The sequence below is a fragment of the Hypanus sabinus genome, chromosome 6 (genome assembly GCF_030144855.1).
Source record: "Hypanus sabinus isolate sHypSab1 chromosome 6, sHypSab1.hap1, whole genome shotgun sequence".
NCBI lineage: Eukaryota > Metazoa > Chordata > Chondrichthyes > Myliobatiformes > Dasyatidae > Hypanus > Hypanus sabinus.
The window spans coordinates 136,994,993-137,011,409 of record NC_082711.1 but is presented as its reverse complement, the minus strand read 5'-3'; the positions used below and the strand labels follow the sequence as shown (position 1 = coordinate 137,011,409).

The following is a 16,417-nucleotide window of genomic DNA, read 5'->3' as shown; positions in this document are numbered from 1 at the left end:
AATAATTACTAATGCATCCATAATCTCCCCAACCTGCTTTTTCAGAACCTGTAGTTCAGGTGACTTATCCACCTTCAGAACTTTCAGTTCTCCAAGCACTTTCTCCCTCGTAATAGCAATTGCACTCACTTTTGCCCACTGACACACTTGAACTTTCGGCATACTGCTAGTGTCTTCCACAGTGAAGATAGATGCAAATTCTTATTTAGTTCATCCACCATTTTCTTGTCTCCCATTACAACCTCTCCAAAGGTGCTTTCCAGCAGTCCAGTATACACTGTCGCCTCTCTTTTACTCTTAATATCTGAAAAAAAAACTTCTAGTATCCTCCTTGGTATTATTGTCTAGCATATTTAATCTTTTCCCTCATGGTTTTCTAGTTGCTTTCTGTTGCTTTTTAAAGGCTTCCCACTAAGTTTTTACTCTATTATATGCTTTCTCTTTTGCCTTTTTTAACTTTTCCTGTCAGCCAAGGTTAGTCATCCTGTTCTTCTTTGGGATGTATCTATCCTGTGCCTTCTGAATTTCTCCCAGAAACTGCGGCATTCCTGCTAGCGTGCCCTTCTAATCAACTTTGGCTAGGTCCTCTCACATGCCTTTGTAATTCCCTTTACTCCACTGTATTACTGATATATCTGACTTTAGGTTCTCCCTCTCAACTTTCAGGGTGAAGTCTATGATATTATGATCACTGCCTCCTAAGTGTTCCTTTACCATAAGCTCCCTAATCAAATCCTGTTCATTATACAACACCCAATCCAGAATTGCCTTTTCCCTAGTAGGTTCAAATACAATCTGCTCTAAAAACCCATCTCATAGGCATTATACAACTTCTCTCTCTTGGAATCCAGCACCAACCTGATGTTCCCAATCTACCTGCATATTGAAATCCTCAATGACGATCATAACATTACCCTTTTGACATGCATCTTCTATCTCCCATCGTAATTTGAAGCACACATCCTGGCTGCTGTTCAAAAGTCTGTATATAATTCCCATCATCGTCTTTTTACCCTTGCAGTTTCTTAACTCTACCCACAAGGATTCTACATCTTCTAATCCTAAGTCACCTCTTTCTAAGAACTTGGTTTAGTTTATTTACCAATAGAGACAGCCCTCTGCCTGCCTACTTGTCCTTTCAATATAATGTATATCCTTGGATGTTAAGCTCCCAATTATGATCTTTTTTAAGCCTTGACTCAGTAACGCCCACAACGTCATACCTACCAATAGCTAACTAATCATCTAACTTATTTCATATACTGCGTGGATTCAAATATAGAACCTTCAGTCCTGTACTCATCATTCTTTTTGATTTTGTCCTCCACTTGCACTGCAACTCATCCCATTGACTGCAATTTTGCTTGATCATCTGCCTGTACCTCCTGACAATCTTCATGCACACTGTATATCAACTGCCCCATGATCAGTTCTAAAACTGTTTTGCCATCCCCCTGCCAATTTAGTTTAAACCCTCCCTAATAGCTCTAGCAAACTTGTCCGCAAGGATATTGACCCCTCTTGGGTTCAGATGTAACCTGTCTCTTTTTTACACATTCTACCTCCCCCAGAAGAGATCCCAGTATTCCAGAGATCTGAAGACCTACCCCCTGCCCTAGTTTTCAGACATCTGCCAAATCATCTCATTCTTACCCTCAATGGTGCATGTTATTGCAAAAGATTAGAAGGCAAGTAGAATGTTGAACTTTGTTGTTAAGAGATTGGGGTACACAAATTTCAGAAAGATTTCCTGCAGATGTGCAGGACGTTGGTGAAGCCACACCCGGAGCTTGGTGGTTGGAGTCCTGGATCAAGGGGGCTGTCCTATAAGTAGAATAGGCCTAGCCTCTGGGGTTTGGAAGAAAGGAAGTGATCACAGTGAAACCTATAATAAACCAAAGAGACTTGTCCAGATAAAGCTAGGAGAATGTTTCCACATTGGGGAAGATCAAGATAAGGGACTGGATGCTTAAGATTGAAATGATGAGGACCTTCTTCTCTGAGTGCTTAAGAATCTTTGATTTCTCTACCCTAGAGAATTATGCTGCTGAGTCATTAAATACTTAGAAGACTTATTTGACTTTGGAGTAATCAAGGGTCTGGGCATGGAAATGTCTCAACCCTGGATAGATCAGATCAACTATGCCATGTAAACCTTACTCCTATTTATTTCTATTTTCTCATAAGGTAAAAACCAAATACAGCATATCATACTTATACTCAGTCTCTTTTGGGACTTCCAATCCAATCCATAGGACTTCTTATCTTCCGAGTCCTTCCTCCTCGTAATCTATTTTACTCAAAAACTGAAATGCTGGAAGAATTCAGCCGGTCAAACAACGTCTGTGGGAATCGAAACCAGTTAATAGTTCAGGTCCGAAATGGAGATTAAGTTCTATTCCACATCCCACACAATATCTACATATTGTATCTGAGTGCTTGTATTTGTGTGTAAGTGTGGCTACATCAGTGTCTGGGTAATGTTGCTAATGAGAGTAGTGAACTGTAGTTTTTCACAGAGCTGATACAGGAATGTAAGCCCAAAGCTGGTTTGGTTAAGACAGTGTTCTGCCAGCATTTTAGTTAGATTTTACTTCAGATTTCAGCATCTGCAGTGTTATTTGTTTTCCATTACTATTGGAGTTTGGATGTCATCTGTCTGATAATTTGAGTTTATTGTTGTGTGCACAAGTATGGTGGGGTAAAAGTACAATGAAAAACATGTTTCTACCAACAGCGTCACAGTCAGCAGATTAAGAAGCGCATGGGGCTTACAATTGTTCTTAAACTGTCCACAAAGTATACAAGAGAGAAGAAAAAGATTGGAAAACAAGACATTAGTGCAAGAACTCAACTAGAAATGAGTGCACAGTAGTGTAAAAGTTGGTTAGTGTGAGACTCTCTTCATTCCCTCAGTCCAAAGGCCAAGTATAGTCCAGTGGATTTAATCACCTTGTGTTTGTGGTTTGTTGCAGGTCCAAACAGGCAGCCCTTTAGTGTGTCTTGAAGCAAATGAGACCTGGGTCCTCACAGCAGTCAGAGGTGGATGTTCGAGACTTCAGAACGATTACCGAAGAATCAATGATGTCTTGTCGAAAATAAAAGAAAAAATTGATGCCCCTTCTGCTGCAAATGATGATAACTGACTGTGCATATGTTGTCACACCCTTGCCAGATAGACACATTCCAAGGCTGCTGGATTACTGGTCCAGTAACTTAGCCACAGATTGTCACTAGGCAAGCAATCCAGAGTTTGCCTCCTGCCTTGGAATTCAATAAGCACCCATTGGCATTAATTCTATACTGTTCCAGTTCTATTCCATATCCCACACAATATCTACATGTTGTATCTGAGTGCTTGTATCTGTGTCTAAGTGTGGCTACATCAGTGTCTGGGTAATGTTGCTAAGGCGCGTAGTGAACTGTAGTTTTTCACACTGGACGGAAGTGTTCCCTGGAGTAGGGAAGAACTCAATGCAAATTCATGATCTCAATTTGTTGGTTTGAAGCATCGCATCAAGGTTTTCAGAAAGCATAAATTTTGTAAATGTAGGAAGTGAAGAGGAGGATGGACACATGTGACAGATGAAACTGCAAGCAGAAAAGTGTGAGTGTTTGTCCTGATGTACCATACCTTTCTGTCTGTCAGTTCTCTATGTGTGGATAATGCACAAAGGAGAGAGTCTGTGAGAGCAAATAATCCAATCCATCGAGTCAGTTGGAAAAGGAGGAAAACTGTCATAAAGACAATTTGTAGCAAGTACGTTACATGTTGATTACACTTCTTATTACACTTATTTATTGGATGTAATTCTTAATTTTTTCTTTATCAATTGCTAACACTGCAGAGGTTGTAAACTAAAGTAAATCTTGTGAAGACATGAATGTGATAGTGGAAATCTACCTTAACAGCTCTATGCATGCCAGGAGCATTGGGAAGGTAGCAAAATCTCATCCCACCAACACAAGTTGGGAAAGCCCCATCCCAACAACTGGAATTTGCAATTTCAGCATCAGAATCAGGTTTATTATCACCGGCATGTGACGTGAAATTTGATAACCTAGCAGCAGCAGTTCAATGCAATACAGTACATAATATAGAAGAAAAAACCCAAAAAATAATAATACAAGAAAAAGAATAAAATAATAAGAAAGTACAATTACAGTATACATATATTGAATGGTTAAAAATTGTGCAAAAAACAGAAATACTGAATATTTAAAAAAGTGAGGTAGTGTTCACGGGTTCAATGTCCATTTAGGAATCAGATGGCAGAGGGGAAGAAGCTGTTCCTGAATTGCTGAGTGTGTGCCTTCAGGCTTCTGTACCTCCTACCTGATGGTAACAGTGAGAAAAGGACAAGCCCTGGGTGCTGGAGGTCCTTAATAATGGACGCTGCTTTTCTGAGACACTGCTCATAGCAACATAGAAAACCTACAGCACAATGCAGGCCCTTTGGCCTACAAAGCTGTGCCAAACATGTCCATACCTTAGAAATTACGTAGGGCTACCCATAGTTCTCTATTTTCCTGAGCTCCATATACCTGTCCAGGAGTCTCTTAAAAGACCCTATCGTATCCACCTCCACCACTGATGCCGGCAGCCCTTTCTAAGTACTCACCACTCTGCATAAAAAACCTATCTTTGATACATCTTTGAAGATGTCCTGGGTACACTGTGGGCCAGTACTCAAGACGGAGCTGACTAAATCCACAACTCTTCGCAGCCCCTCCCGGTCCTGTGCAGCAGGGCTACCCCCCCCCCCCCCAAATACCAGACAGTGATGCAACCCGTCAGAATACTCTCCATGGCACATCCAAAAGCATATTCCATACAGACAGGCAGATCACGAGGAAATCTCCCTTTATATCCTGAGGATTTGCATCAATATTCATTTGTAAATGAAGTTTTGTTAGAAGACTGAACCCAGTTTAAAAATAGATAATGGATTACACACTCAGATCTTTTCTGTGCGTACTGTATGATGAGATGAGTGTAACATTATTTTCAACATGAATAAGCAAAACTAGCTATAATAGATCAATGCTTATGTCGCAGTACTGCACCCGATATTTTTGCTTCTGCAATGACCACGTACAAAATGGTAGAGCTGTGTAATATTTATTAAAGGAACACTTTATACATTGATGAATAGCTTCGACTCTCTGTGCAGTTCAGATTTTGGTATTTTCTTATCACTGTAGAACCAAAATCAAACATTGAGTGTAGAAATGTCCAGTCATCTCTCTGCCTGTCCCCCATGTGCATGGACACCATTCCCTCATACAAATAAACAGGGATATCAGCATGAATACATCCAGGATTGCGCCTTGGCTGTAACATTGACTAAAGGAACTGCAGCAACGTACTGGTGGTCTCCACCATCCAAGGTCAATGGTCTACTCTACCTGCAGGTTCCTCAGCAAGTCACATGGCATCCTGGCATGGATGCATATTCCCTTTCATTTGTCTCTGTTGGATCAAAGCCTTGCAGCTCTCTACCTTACAGTATTGCATGATCACCTTCAACACAAACATGCAGTTCTGGTTGCCCAGTTATAGGAAGGATGCAGAGGAGGTTCACAAGGTGCTGTCTGGATTACAAGCTATTGGCTATAATAGGAAGATGAACAAACTTTAACTGTTTTCATTGGAGTATTGGATGGTGAAGGAGGGAGCTGACGTATAAAATTACGGGGAGGGGGAGGGGGCTGAGATTGTGTGAACCTTTCACCCAAGGACAGAAATGTTGAATACTAACACTGAATACTGTGTTGGCGCGTGGCCAAGTGGTTAAGGCATTCGTCTAGTTAGCTGAAGGTTGCTAGTTCGAGCCTTGGCTGAGGCTGCGTGTATGTCCTCCAGCAAGGCACTGACACTGGTGCCAAGCTGTATGGGTCCTAATGCCCTTCCCTTGGACAACATTGGTGGTGTGAGAGAGAGGGGAGACTTGCAGCTTGGGCAACTGCCGGTATTCCATTTAAAAAAAAACCCTTGCGCCCTGGAAACTTTCCAAGGTACAAATCCATGGTCTATCGAGACTAACGGAGGCCTACACACTACAGGGCACAGCATTAAGGTGAGGGGGAAAGTTCAACAGGAACATGCAGATCATTTTTTTTTATACACGGGGCCACCGCAAACCAAATTAATATGGACAATATTCTTGTGGACTTGGGGGATGTTAATCATGACCGGAATATAGATGATAAGGCAACTATACATCACTTATAAGTGGCTAACACACTCTAAAAGGGTTATCTAACGAACTTAATATTAAACACACTGCTCATATTTTCCTTGCATGAGTATAGTCAATAGCATCATAACATTTTAAGGAACGTTTGGAAATTAAATACAGAGCGCATGTTTTCCTCACATGCCACACCAATATTGCTGAATCAGTGGGAGACCTGGGCTTGTTTCCCTGCAACAAGACAGTCCCATTGTGGGCTGATGGGAGACAGCGATACTCGAAGGGGGTTCCTTATGTCCAGTTTATTCCGCAATTTAGTTTTCGTGGCTCTTCAGCACTCGCTTCTGTCCCACTTGCTCACGTTTTATTTCCGCTCAAAAAACTCAGCGGGTTTGTATTTAACCGCAGAGTGTACAAAAGCAGTTTTGAGGGCTTCATTGCCTCATTAGACAGCCTCCGGGCCCGAACTCCAGCTTCCCACCCGCCCGCCGCCAGACGCCAGACGCCTTGGCCAGGTGCGGCTGGTCGTGGGTGGGGTGAGAGGACAAGGTCAGGGCCGGAGGTCCCCGTACCGGGATCGCGGCGGTCGCAGTCCGGAGAGGAACGAGGAGTACGACAGGGCGCTCGCCCGCCTCCCTTACAGGATCTATCGGCCGGCTGGAGGGATGACTTTCAGTAGATGGCAGCGAGGTAGCTGCTCTGCTACTTACGAAATCCTGAGCCTGAATTAGCTCGTCTGCGAACATTTCCCCGTGAATATTCGGTGCGCTAACCAGGTTCCGAGGCGGCGCTCATCTGTCCGCACTCCAGGCCAGTAGCAACGGCACTTCCCGCCGGCCGCGCGAGGCCAACCGGCGATCCCGGCGCGAGGCGGCCGGTTACCCGAGGCCAACCGGCGATCCCGGCGCGAGGCGGCCGGTTACCCGAGGCCAACCGGCGATCCCGGCGCGAGGCGGCCGGTTACCCGAGGCCAACCGGCGATCCCGGCGCGAGGCGGCCGGTTACCCGAGGCCAACCGGCGATCCCGGCGCGAGGCGGCCGGTTACCCGAGGCCAACCAGTGACCCCCCTCGCGCCGGTTACCCGAGGCCAACCAGTGACCCCCCTCGCGCCGGTTACCCGAGGCCAACCAGTGACCCCCCTCGCGCCGGTTACCCGAGGCCAACCAGTGACCCCCCTCGCGCCGGTTACCCGAGGCCAACCAGTGACCCCCCTCGCGCCGGTTACCCGAGGCCAACCAGTGACCCCCCTCGCGCCGGTTACCCGAGGCCAACCAGTGACCCCCCTCGCGCCGGTTACCCGAGGCCAACCAGTGACCCCCCTCGCGCCGGTTACTCGAGGCCAACCAGTGACCCCCCTCGCGCCGGTTACCCGAGTCCAACCAGTGACCCCCCTCGCGCCGGTTACCCGAGGCCAACCGGCGATCCCGGCGCGAGGCGGCCGGTTACCCGAGGCCAACCGGCGATCCCGGCGCGAGGCGGCCGGTTACCCGAGGCCAACCAGTGACCCCCCTCGCGCCGGTTACCCGAGGCCAACCAGTGACCCCCCTCGCGCCGGTTACCCGAGGCCAACCAGTGACCCCCCTCGCGCCGGTTACCCGAGGCCAACCAGTGACCCCCCTCGCGCCGGTTACCCGAGGCCAACCAGTGACCCCCCTCGCGCCGGTTACTCGAGGCCAACCAGTGACCCCCCTCGCGCCGGTTACCCGAGTCCAACCAGTGACCCCCCTCGCGCCGGTTACCCGAGGCCAACCGGCGATCCCGGCGCGAGGCGGCCGGTTACCCGAGGCCAACCGGCGATCCCGGCGCGAGGCGGCCGGTTACCCGAGGCCAACCAGTGACCCCCCTCGCGCCGGTTACCCGAGGCCAACCAGTGACCCCCCTCGCGCCGGTTACCCGAGGCCAACCGGCGATCCCGGCGCGAGGCGGCCGGTTACCCGAGTCCAACCGGCGATCCCGGCGCGAGGCGGCCGGTTACCCGAGGCCAACCAGTGACCCCCCTCGCGCCGGTTACCCGAGGCCAACCAGTGACCCCCCTCGCGCCGGTTACCCGAGGCCAACCAGTGACCCCCCTCGCGCCGGTTACCCGAGGCCAACCGGCGATCCCGGCGCGAGGCGGCCGGTTACCCGAGGCCAACCGGCGATCCCGGCGCGAGGCGGCCGGTTACCCGAGGCCAACCAGTGATCCCGGCGCGAGGTGGCCGGTTACCCGAGGCCAACCGGCGATCCCGGCGCGAGGCGGCCGGTTACCCGAGGCCAACCAGTGATCCCGGCGCGAGCGTGTCACTGCATTTATGCGACTGATGACCTCGCGTGCGTTCGACAGTGGCCGTGACAGGGCATGAGGAAAGGTGCAGCTGACTCATGTTTCATATCGCCAAATCATATTGTTTCCTCGCAGCCCGGTGGTTGGGAACCACTGCAGTATGGTAGGTGTTGGCGCCACGCTGCCACTACATTTAGTGAAAATAAATAGGCATATAAGACGCTTTTAAATATGCACATGCCTATGCTGGGAATGGAGAACGAATCATGAACAGCCAGAAGATAATAATTTGGTATCCTATTTGGCACAGACACCATGAGCCCAAGGGCTGAACTTTTCTGTTTTATGGATGAGCTTGTAGCAGCTTTTATTGCTCGCTGTCTCTTGGAAGACTTTTGGGAGCTGCATGTTACTGTGAAGGCCACATTCGTTCTCCATCTTTATTTGCTTTTGAACCACCTTGCAGTCCTTTCTGTGTAGTGCAGTTTTAAGTGTGGCCTTCCGAGGTTTAGCCTCTGTGACGCGGAGGGAACCAGGATATTTTTCCACATCATGATGGTACCAATGCTGTGATGAGGTCTGGAACTGAGTGGACTTGGCAAAGGGTATGTTAACTATGTCAATTCTGTTAACTGCAGCCAGTAGTAGGTCAAGAATAACTCCAACTTCCTTAAGTCAAATCAGCAAATAACAGAGAAATCCAGATCTTTAAGATCCTAAAAAGATGAAGGAATAATTCCCCTGGATTTTTGACTATGCAGTTATAAGCATGAGGCACTTTAAAATGGTGGGTGAAGAGGGCAGTAAATAAAGTGAAAGAACTTTATCTCATCAGTTGCAGTATCTTGTGTGTGTGTGCGCACCCTTAACCCCTGGTGGAGTCGCTGGGGCGCTGTCATGACAAGCTTTTTGCACTGATCTTTTGGTGATTGCTCATCGTGTGGCATGTCTTGACTGTGACATTGTCACAGAGTTATTATTCCCTTCCACCCACCAAGACCCATTGGCCTTCAATCAGCTAGTTACACGTACTCTGCACCAGTCCTATTATATTCACCCTATATATCCATTATATCAACCAACACTCCCCACCCACTCCTCCAGATTCTATCACTCACACAAGAGGCAAATTACAGCAGCCTAACTCTAACCCTATCAACCAGCAAGTTTTGGGATGTGTGAGGAACCGGGTGCACGGAGAGGAAACCCATGTGGTCACAGTGAGAATGTGTAAACTCCACAAACTGCACCGGAAATCAGGATAGAACCCAGGTCACTGGTGTTACACCAACAAAGGGGAGGAAAGATGAATGACTGTGGCCATCAAGGAACCACTGGTGATGCAGGATTGACATGTCAGATGTCACGTCTCAGAGATTCCATACTCGGATTGTGCTGAGAGTGTAAAGCAAGCAGAAGAGTCAGTGCTGGCTCACAGAGTAATCCCTAGTTAGAGATCTGTAAATTATTTTTCTTCATGTGCCATTAAAATCCCACAATATTTTCCACTCATTTACACATTCAGGGTAATCTACAGTGACCAATCAACCTGCCAGCTGCAGGTTTTTGGGTTGTGGGAGGAAACCTGAGCACCCAGGGAAATCCACACAGACAGCATCTAGCTCAGGTGCTGGGGTAAGTTACTAAGGCAAAACTGTCTCATTCAATACCTTCCCTCAGTTTAGTCTTCAGACTGTCTCAGGGCCCAGTCTCACCCTCTGGTCTCAATGTCAAGATAGGCATGAGTATAGAAGCTGGGATGTTATGTTGCAGTTGCATGAGACATTGGTGAGGCCACATTTAGAAAATCGTGTTCTATTTTAGTCACCCTGCTACAGTAAAGATGCCGAAAACAATTCAGAAAAGATCCTCAAGGATTGAGGGACTGAATTATAGAGAGATATTGAGTAGGCAAGGAAATGTAGGAGACTGAGGAGAGAGCCAGTGGAGGTGTATAAAAATCACAATGGGCACAGATCTGGTGAGAGGAGAGAGATTTAAAAGGAACCTGAGGGAGAACACTTTCAGTCAGAAGGTAGACCGTATATGGAATGAGCTTCTAATAAAAATGATTGAGGCAGATACATTAACAACATTTAAATGGCACTTGGACAAGCAATTGGATAGAAAGGTTTAGAGAAGAATCACAAAACTTTTTTGGGTTATCATGCCCTTGGCTCTGATATCACATCTTCAATACTCTCATTTCCCTTTCTGGCCATTGCATAAAAACTGTAAAGAACTTTGATTTATGGTGCATAGTAAAAAAAAATAGAAACTGCAAAAAGCAGAGACAATTAATTGCAAATATATTCAGATCTATTTAAAGCTATAGATAAAATTATTACTTTATTTAATTACAGGAAAAACAATTTTCATCAAGAATTTTAGAGCATGCATTATCAGACCAACTATTCACCACTTCTTTGCATTTTCACTGTTCACTTGGTGCAGTGTTATCAGCTTCTCAGAAGGCTGAATGTCACTCAGAAGGTGTCTCATCCCCACATTTAGCAATTTGCAATCTTTTTTTTTGCTTTGAAGGAAGTTGGGTGACTGCATTGAATATTATGTTGGAAAGGCAATAAAGAACATTTTGATCTTTTTCCACATTGCAGGGTAATGTTCAGAAATTTCTTTCTACAACCAAAAGACTTAGTGTGATGTTCTGAACCTTGGCTTCAGCTCAAAGTCATTTTCTAGCAAGATCAGTTCTTCCTCCATCCTTCCTGTTAATTCCTCATTGCAAGTGTTCAGGAATGGATTCATTATCCAATCTGGAATTAGGACTGAGGGAAGATCCCGAAATCTCTCTGACATGTCTTTATGCAGCTCACCTAGGTGGCAAGAGTATACCTCCCTCACTGCTGGCAAAATCAGTTCTTCTCTAATTGTATGGTGCTTTTCAGATTTAGCAATGAGAAAGTAGAATGTTGATTGTGGTAGGCAAACCATCTCTGTTTTGTTGTGAAGTATTGGAAACATGTTTAGAAGTGTTTTACATTTCTAAAAGTTTTCACTAAGTGACTGAAAATTAATCAGGTTCTTGTTTGCTTTATCAGAGTGTATTCTCTTCAAATATTCAAGGAGCCTGGACAGTTTCATTGCCTCATTTGAAAAAAATTTCCACACAACAGACTTATTGGTTGTAACGTTGCTTAATGGTGGTATAAATCCATATTTCAGATACTCCACACTATACTTCTTTTATGTTTGGTCTGTTTCTGCCATTTTCCTTCTGGATTTGTGGCCACTGTCAGTTGCCTATTGTCCAAGTTCAACATAAAGTGCTGCGATCCGTAAAGGAGAAAGCTATGAGATCATCATAGCTCAGGCAAAACCTGACTCACTGCCGAAACTGGAGCAGTGGGGCTGTGGGCTGGAGAAATGCGATCGAGACCATTTGAAAGGGCAGATTCTGAACTTTACCCCATTGAATGCCATACCCTAATGCATAGGTCCAGAAGCCACAGGATTTCTTGCTATCAGATTCCAGATACACAAGTGTCACATTGCTTTTCAACAACTATAGCATCCTATGAGCAAAATCTAACTGAATGGTAGGTTAGCAAGAGATGAGTGATTACATGATGATTATAATCATCTCTGAGGCACTTAGGATCAAATGCTTATAATAATTAATTCATTGCTTAAATTAGCCTTTAATCTCCCAGCTGACCCCTTGCTATCGAGCACCCCTCACTATCTGCTTTATCTTTATTGCTCCCTTAGAAACTCCCACCACCCCTGGGGTGGCGATATCACCCATTCTAGGAATCACTGGTGTAGAGGGCTACGGGCCAAATGCTGGGAGGTATGTCTAGCTTAGATGGACATCTTGGTTGGCAGGGACCAGTTGGGCTGAAGGGCCTGTTTCTATGCTGTATGACTGTCACAAGCCCCAAACCCGAATGTGGGGGGAGAGGAGGGGTGTGAAGAGTAAGCCGAGTTCAGATGGGAACAGATGTTTAGTCAGTGTGAGGTGGATGTGATGGACCTCTGATCCTACTGGGCAACAGAAGGAGATAAAGTTTGTAATCACCAAAATACAGGAGAGAATGATTCTGTTTATAATTTGTAAAATGCAATATAGAATAGTTTTCCAATAATTTTAAGAACATGCATTATTTTCTGATTCAGACAAATGATATTAATGTTGATGCTAAACACAACAGATTTTGCAGATGCTGGAAAACCAGAGCTGAACAAACAATTACCGGAAGATCTCAGTGGTTCAGGCAGCATCTATGGAAAAAAATTAACAGTGGATGTTTCGGGCTGAGACCTTTCTTCAGGACTGGAAAAGAAAGGTGAAGACACCGAATAAAATGGTGGGGGAGAATTGCTAGCTAGAAGATGAAAGGTGAAGCCAGGTGGGTGGGAACAGTAAAGGCTGGAGAAGAAGAAATCTGATAGGAGAGGAGTGAGGACCAGGGGGAAGGAAGGACACCAGGGGGAGGTGAAATACAGGTGAGGAGAAGAGGTAAGAGGTCAGAGTGGCAAATGGAAGAAGAGGGAAGGGAGAGGGAAGAAAATTACCGGAAGGAGAAATCGATGTTCATGCCATCAAGTTGGAGGCTATCTAAATGGAGTATGAGGAGTTTCTTCCCCACTGTGAGAATGGCCTCATCATGGGAATAGAGGAGGTCAGGGACCAACATGTCAGAACAGGAATGTGGATAGGAATTGAAATGTTTGGCCACTGGGAAATCCCATTTTAGGCAGATGGAGTGGAGGTGCTCGATGAAGCGGTTCCCCAATTTACATCTGTTTTTATTAACATAAAGGCCAGATCAAGAGACAAAGAGTGAGCAGGCGAAGGACGGAGCCTGTCCAGCAGAGCCATGTGGGTGTAACTAGGGATCAGCGCAGGGGTGAGGAGCTGGAAGACATGTTGCCCTTATCCTTGCAGAGATTGCCTGGCTGTAATCTCATTTCTAGTGACAGGAGGATTGGGTGTCAAATACTGACATGTTCCTTGCATTATTCTTCTGCATCTTTGTACTGTCTTGGGATATTTTGAAATTACGTCTTCATATTTTTATCTTTAAAATAAACCATTTCAAACTACAGTATGCCATGGAATATGGACAAAACCCAGGCAGGGAACCTCCTGGGAAAAGTCCCACATACATTTTATCTGACTTTAACACAGAGCCGATAGGGGGCTGGACTGAGGGTAATTCCGAATTGAGCATCCTTGCAGTTTGGCTTTGGCTCATTCTCTGGGAGAAAGAACGTGAATCCTTGGAGCATGGACGTGAAGAAGATGAAGAGCTCCGTCTTTGCCAGCTGCTCCCCCAAACACGCACGATGACCTGTAGAGGCAAGGGGCAAGAGAGGTCAGTGTTCCAGGACAGTGACAGGCCGGCTCTAGTTAAGCAATGAATTCCCACGTGCTTCTGCTACTGTTGTACCACTGTGGTGATGCTGAAACCATGGATTTCATGAAGCAATTCTGCCAATTCCAACTCTTGCTGAGAAATTCACAAATCTATTCCCAATTTAACTAAGAGGAATTTTGGCAGCCTGTGTGCTATCCTTGAGTTTTATGTTGTTTATAAACATAACTATGGACAGGAAGCTGTCAGAATTTCCAATGCACTGGCAACATTGAAAGGAGAAATAAAAAAAGCCATCTATCCTTTTGCAAGCTAAGTATGGCTTTCTTTTGAATGTTCCCAAAAGTCTGAGTAAATGGTTATTACAACAAAACCCTGAGAAATCGAAAAATCTAAGATAAAAACTTAAAATGCTGGAAATACTCAGCAGGTCAGGCTGCCACAGTGAACTTTTCAGGTCTATGATGCTACATCAGAACCGGGAAAGAGGGTAAGCAGATTCTTACACAGATATTTTGCTTTGTCTTAAATTCAACATAAGGTAATGATGCAGGAGCAGAATCCCCATGGACACCCCAGTACACCACCCAGAACTTAAAAACACCCTCTTGTCTAAATGGTTTTCATAACCAACCACCACTACACACCTCCCATGCACACGCATTACTTCCAGATTTTCTCAAATTGAAATGTCAACTGTACATTCCCCTCCATAGATGCTGCCTGAGCCGTTGAGTTCTTCCAGCTTTCTGGTAAATAAAATTGGTTTATTAATGTCACCCATATAGAGGCAGAGTGAAAATCTTTGTTGTGCATGCCATCCATACAGATCATTTAATCACATCAATGCGTTGACATAGGACAAGGAAAAACAATAAGAGTGTTACAGTTACAGAGAAAGTGCAGTGCAGGTGGACAATAAGTTTTGAGGCCATAATGGTGTTGATTGTGAGGTTAAGAGACAAATTATTATACAATTGTTTTATAACACTGGGAAAGAAGCTGTCCTTAAACCTGCTTCTACCTGCTTTCATGCTTTTGTACCCTCTGCCCGATGGGTGGAGAGGAGAAGCCGGAATGGCCAGAATGGGTGGGATCATTGATTAACTACAGCTCTTTACCGAGACAGCAAGGAGTCCAGACTGCAAATGTGTGTTGCTCCAGATTCCAGCATCTGTATTCTCTTGTGGCTCCCCTATTTCCCTACTTGGGTCTTCCCAACTTATGTATACAACCCCCTCACTGGGGCTCATATACAAACTTGGCTCGTTAGCTAACTCTGCTAACGGCCACGTGAATCAGTGGTGAGAAGGACACCTTTCATAAACAATATACGTCCAAGGGTATGTGTGATTTGGGGTTCAACCAAACAGGAAAGTTGGGAGAACAACACATACAAAATGCTGGTGGAACACAGAAGGCCAGGCAACAACTATAGGGAGAAGTGCTGTCGATGTTTCGGGCCGAGAGCCTGCATCAGGATGTTCTGACTAAGGAACAGTGTAGTGATTGCTGAATAAAAATTGCTCGTACACAATTATAACTTTCTCTTTTGGCAAGTTGAACAATCCCTGAATCCCACATTACCTGCAGAGAATGGGATGAAGGCCTCTGGCTTCACAAACTTGCCCTCTGTGTTGAGGAAGTGTCCTGGATTGAACTGATATGGAGTCGACCAGAAGTCTTCGTCAAACAAGGCTGAGGTAAGGTTTGGAATAATCTGTGTTCCCTAAAGAAGACACATTAGTTAAGAATACATTAGTCAGAGCAATAAGGAGATGTCTTCTGAGGGTGAACTACTGTAGGGAATATAATCCACAGTCTAGATATACATTCCCCTCCATCGTGGTGTATTGGCATTGAAGCCACACCATGCAAGATTGGGGCTTATTGATCCACCGTAGATGTCTGGGTCCTGTGTGTTCTTGGCTTATTAGATCAGAAGAATGTGCAGATGCTCCCACCATGTAAGACCGACCGGTACTCCTGACAGACTGCAGAGACCTCTTCTCAGGGACTGCTTGCTGACTGATGTGCAGTCAATTTTCCGAGCTTCCCATGAGGCGTTTGGGAATTTTCGGGCTCGGCTACAGGTTACAGAATGTGGGGCTGGGAGAGAAATCACACTTCGGAGAGCAGCCCTGCAGAGCCTGAGATGTGGAGACAGGCAGAGACACCAGCTGGGAAGTCAGTGAATGAAAGGGAGAGGCACCAAGAGTTTGAATGGTACAGTTAGGGGAGATTCAGGAAGGGTGGGCAGTCCGAACAAGGGAGTGGAAAAAGTTTTGTGTTTGTGCATACTTGTGTGTGTCCACACAGAGAGTAAGTGTTTGTACCTGTGTATAATAATGCTGTGTGTGTGTGTGTGTGAGTGAGTGAGCATGTGCATGGTTGTGCATAAGCATACTGATGCACCATCAATATCTCACTCTGAGACGTAAAGGCAAGATATCAGCTTTTATTGACTGGAAGAAGGAACAAGCAGTGAGTGACCACCATACTACATCCTGGAGACTGAGAGGCCGGGCTCAGGCCTCAATCACTTATACAGGGGTCTGTGGGAGGAGCCACAGGAGCAGTCAGCAGGGGGCGTGTCCAGACAGGTATATGTAGT

General features: G+C 45.7%; 1 protein-coding gene across 1 annotated transcript in view; it reads right to left on the bottom strand.

Moving 5' to 3' along the window:
- Positions 1-10,791: 10,791 nt before the first annotated feature.
- Positions 10,792-16,417, bottom strand: part of LOC132395872 (cytochrome P450 2D3-like) — a 47,852-nt gene continuing 42,226 nt past the window's right edge. Inside the window, exons 8-9 of the mRNA XM_059972994.1 lie at positions 15,391-15,532; positions 10,792-13,779 (exon numbers count right to left, since the gene is read on the bottom strand). Coding sequence (XP_059828977.1) covers positions 13,598-13,779; positions 15,391-15,532 — 324 coding nt within the window. The 3' untranslated portion in view covers positions 10,792-13,597. The remainder of the gene's footprint in view (positions 13,780-15,390; positions 15,533-16,417) is intronic.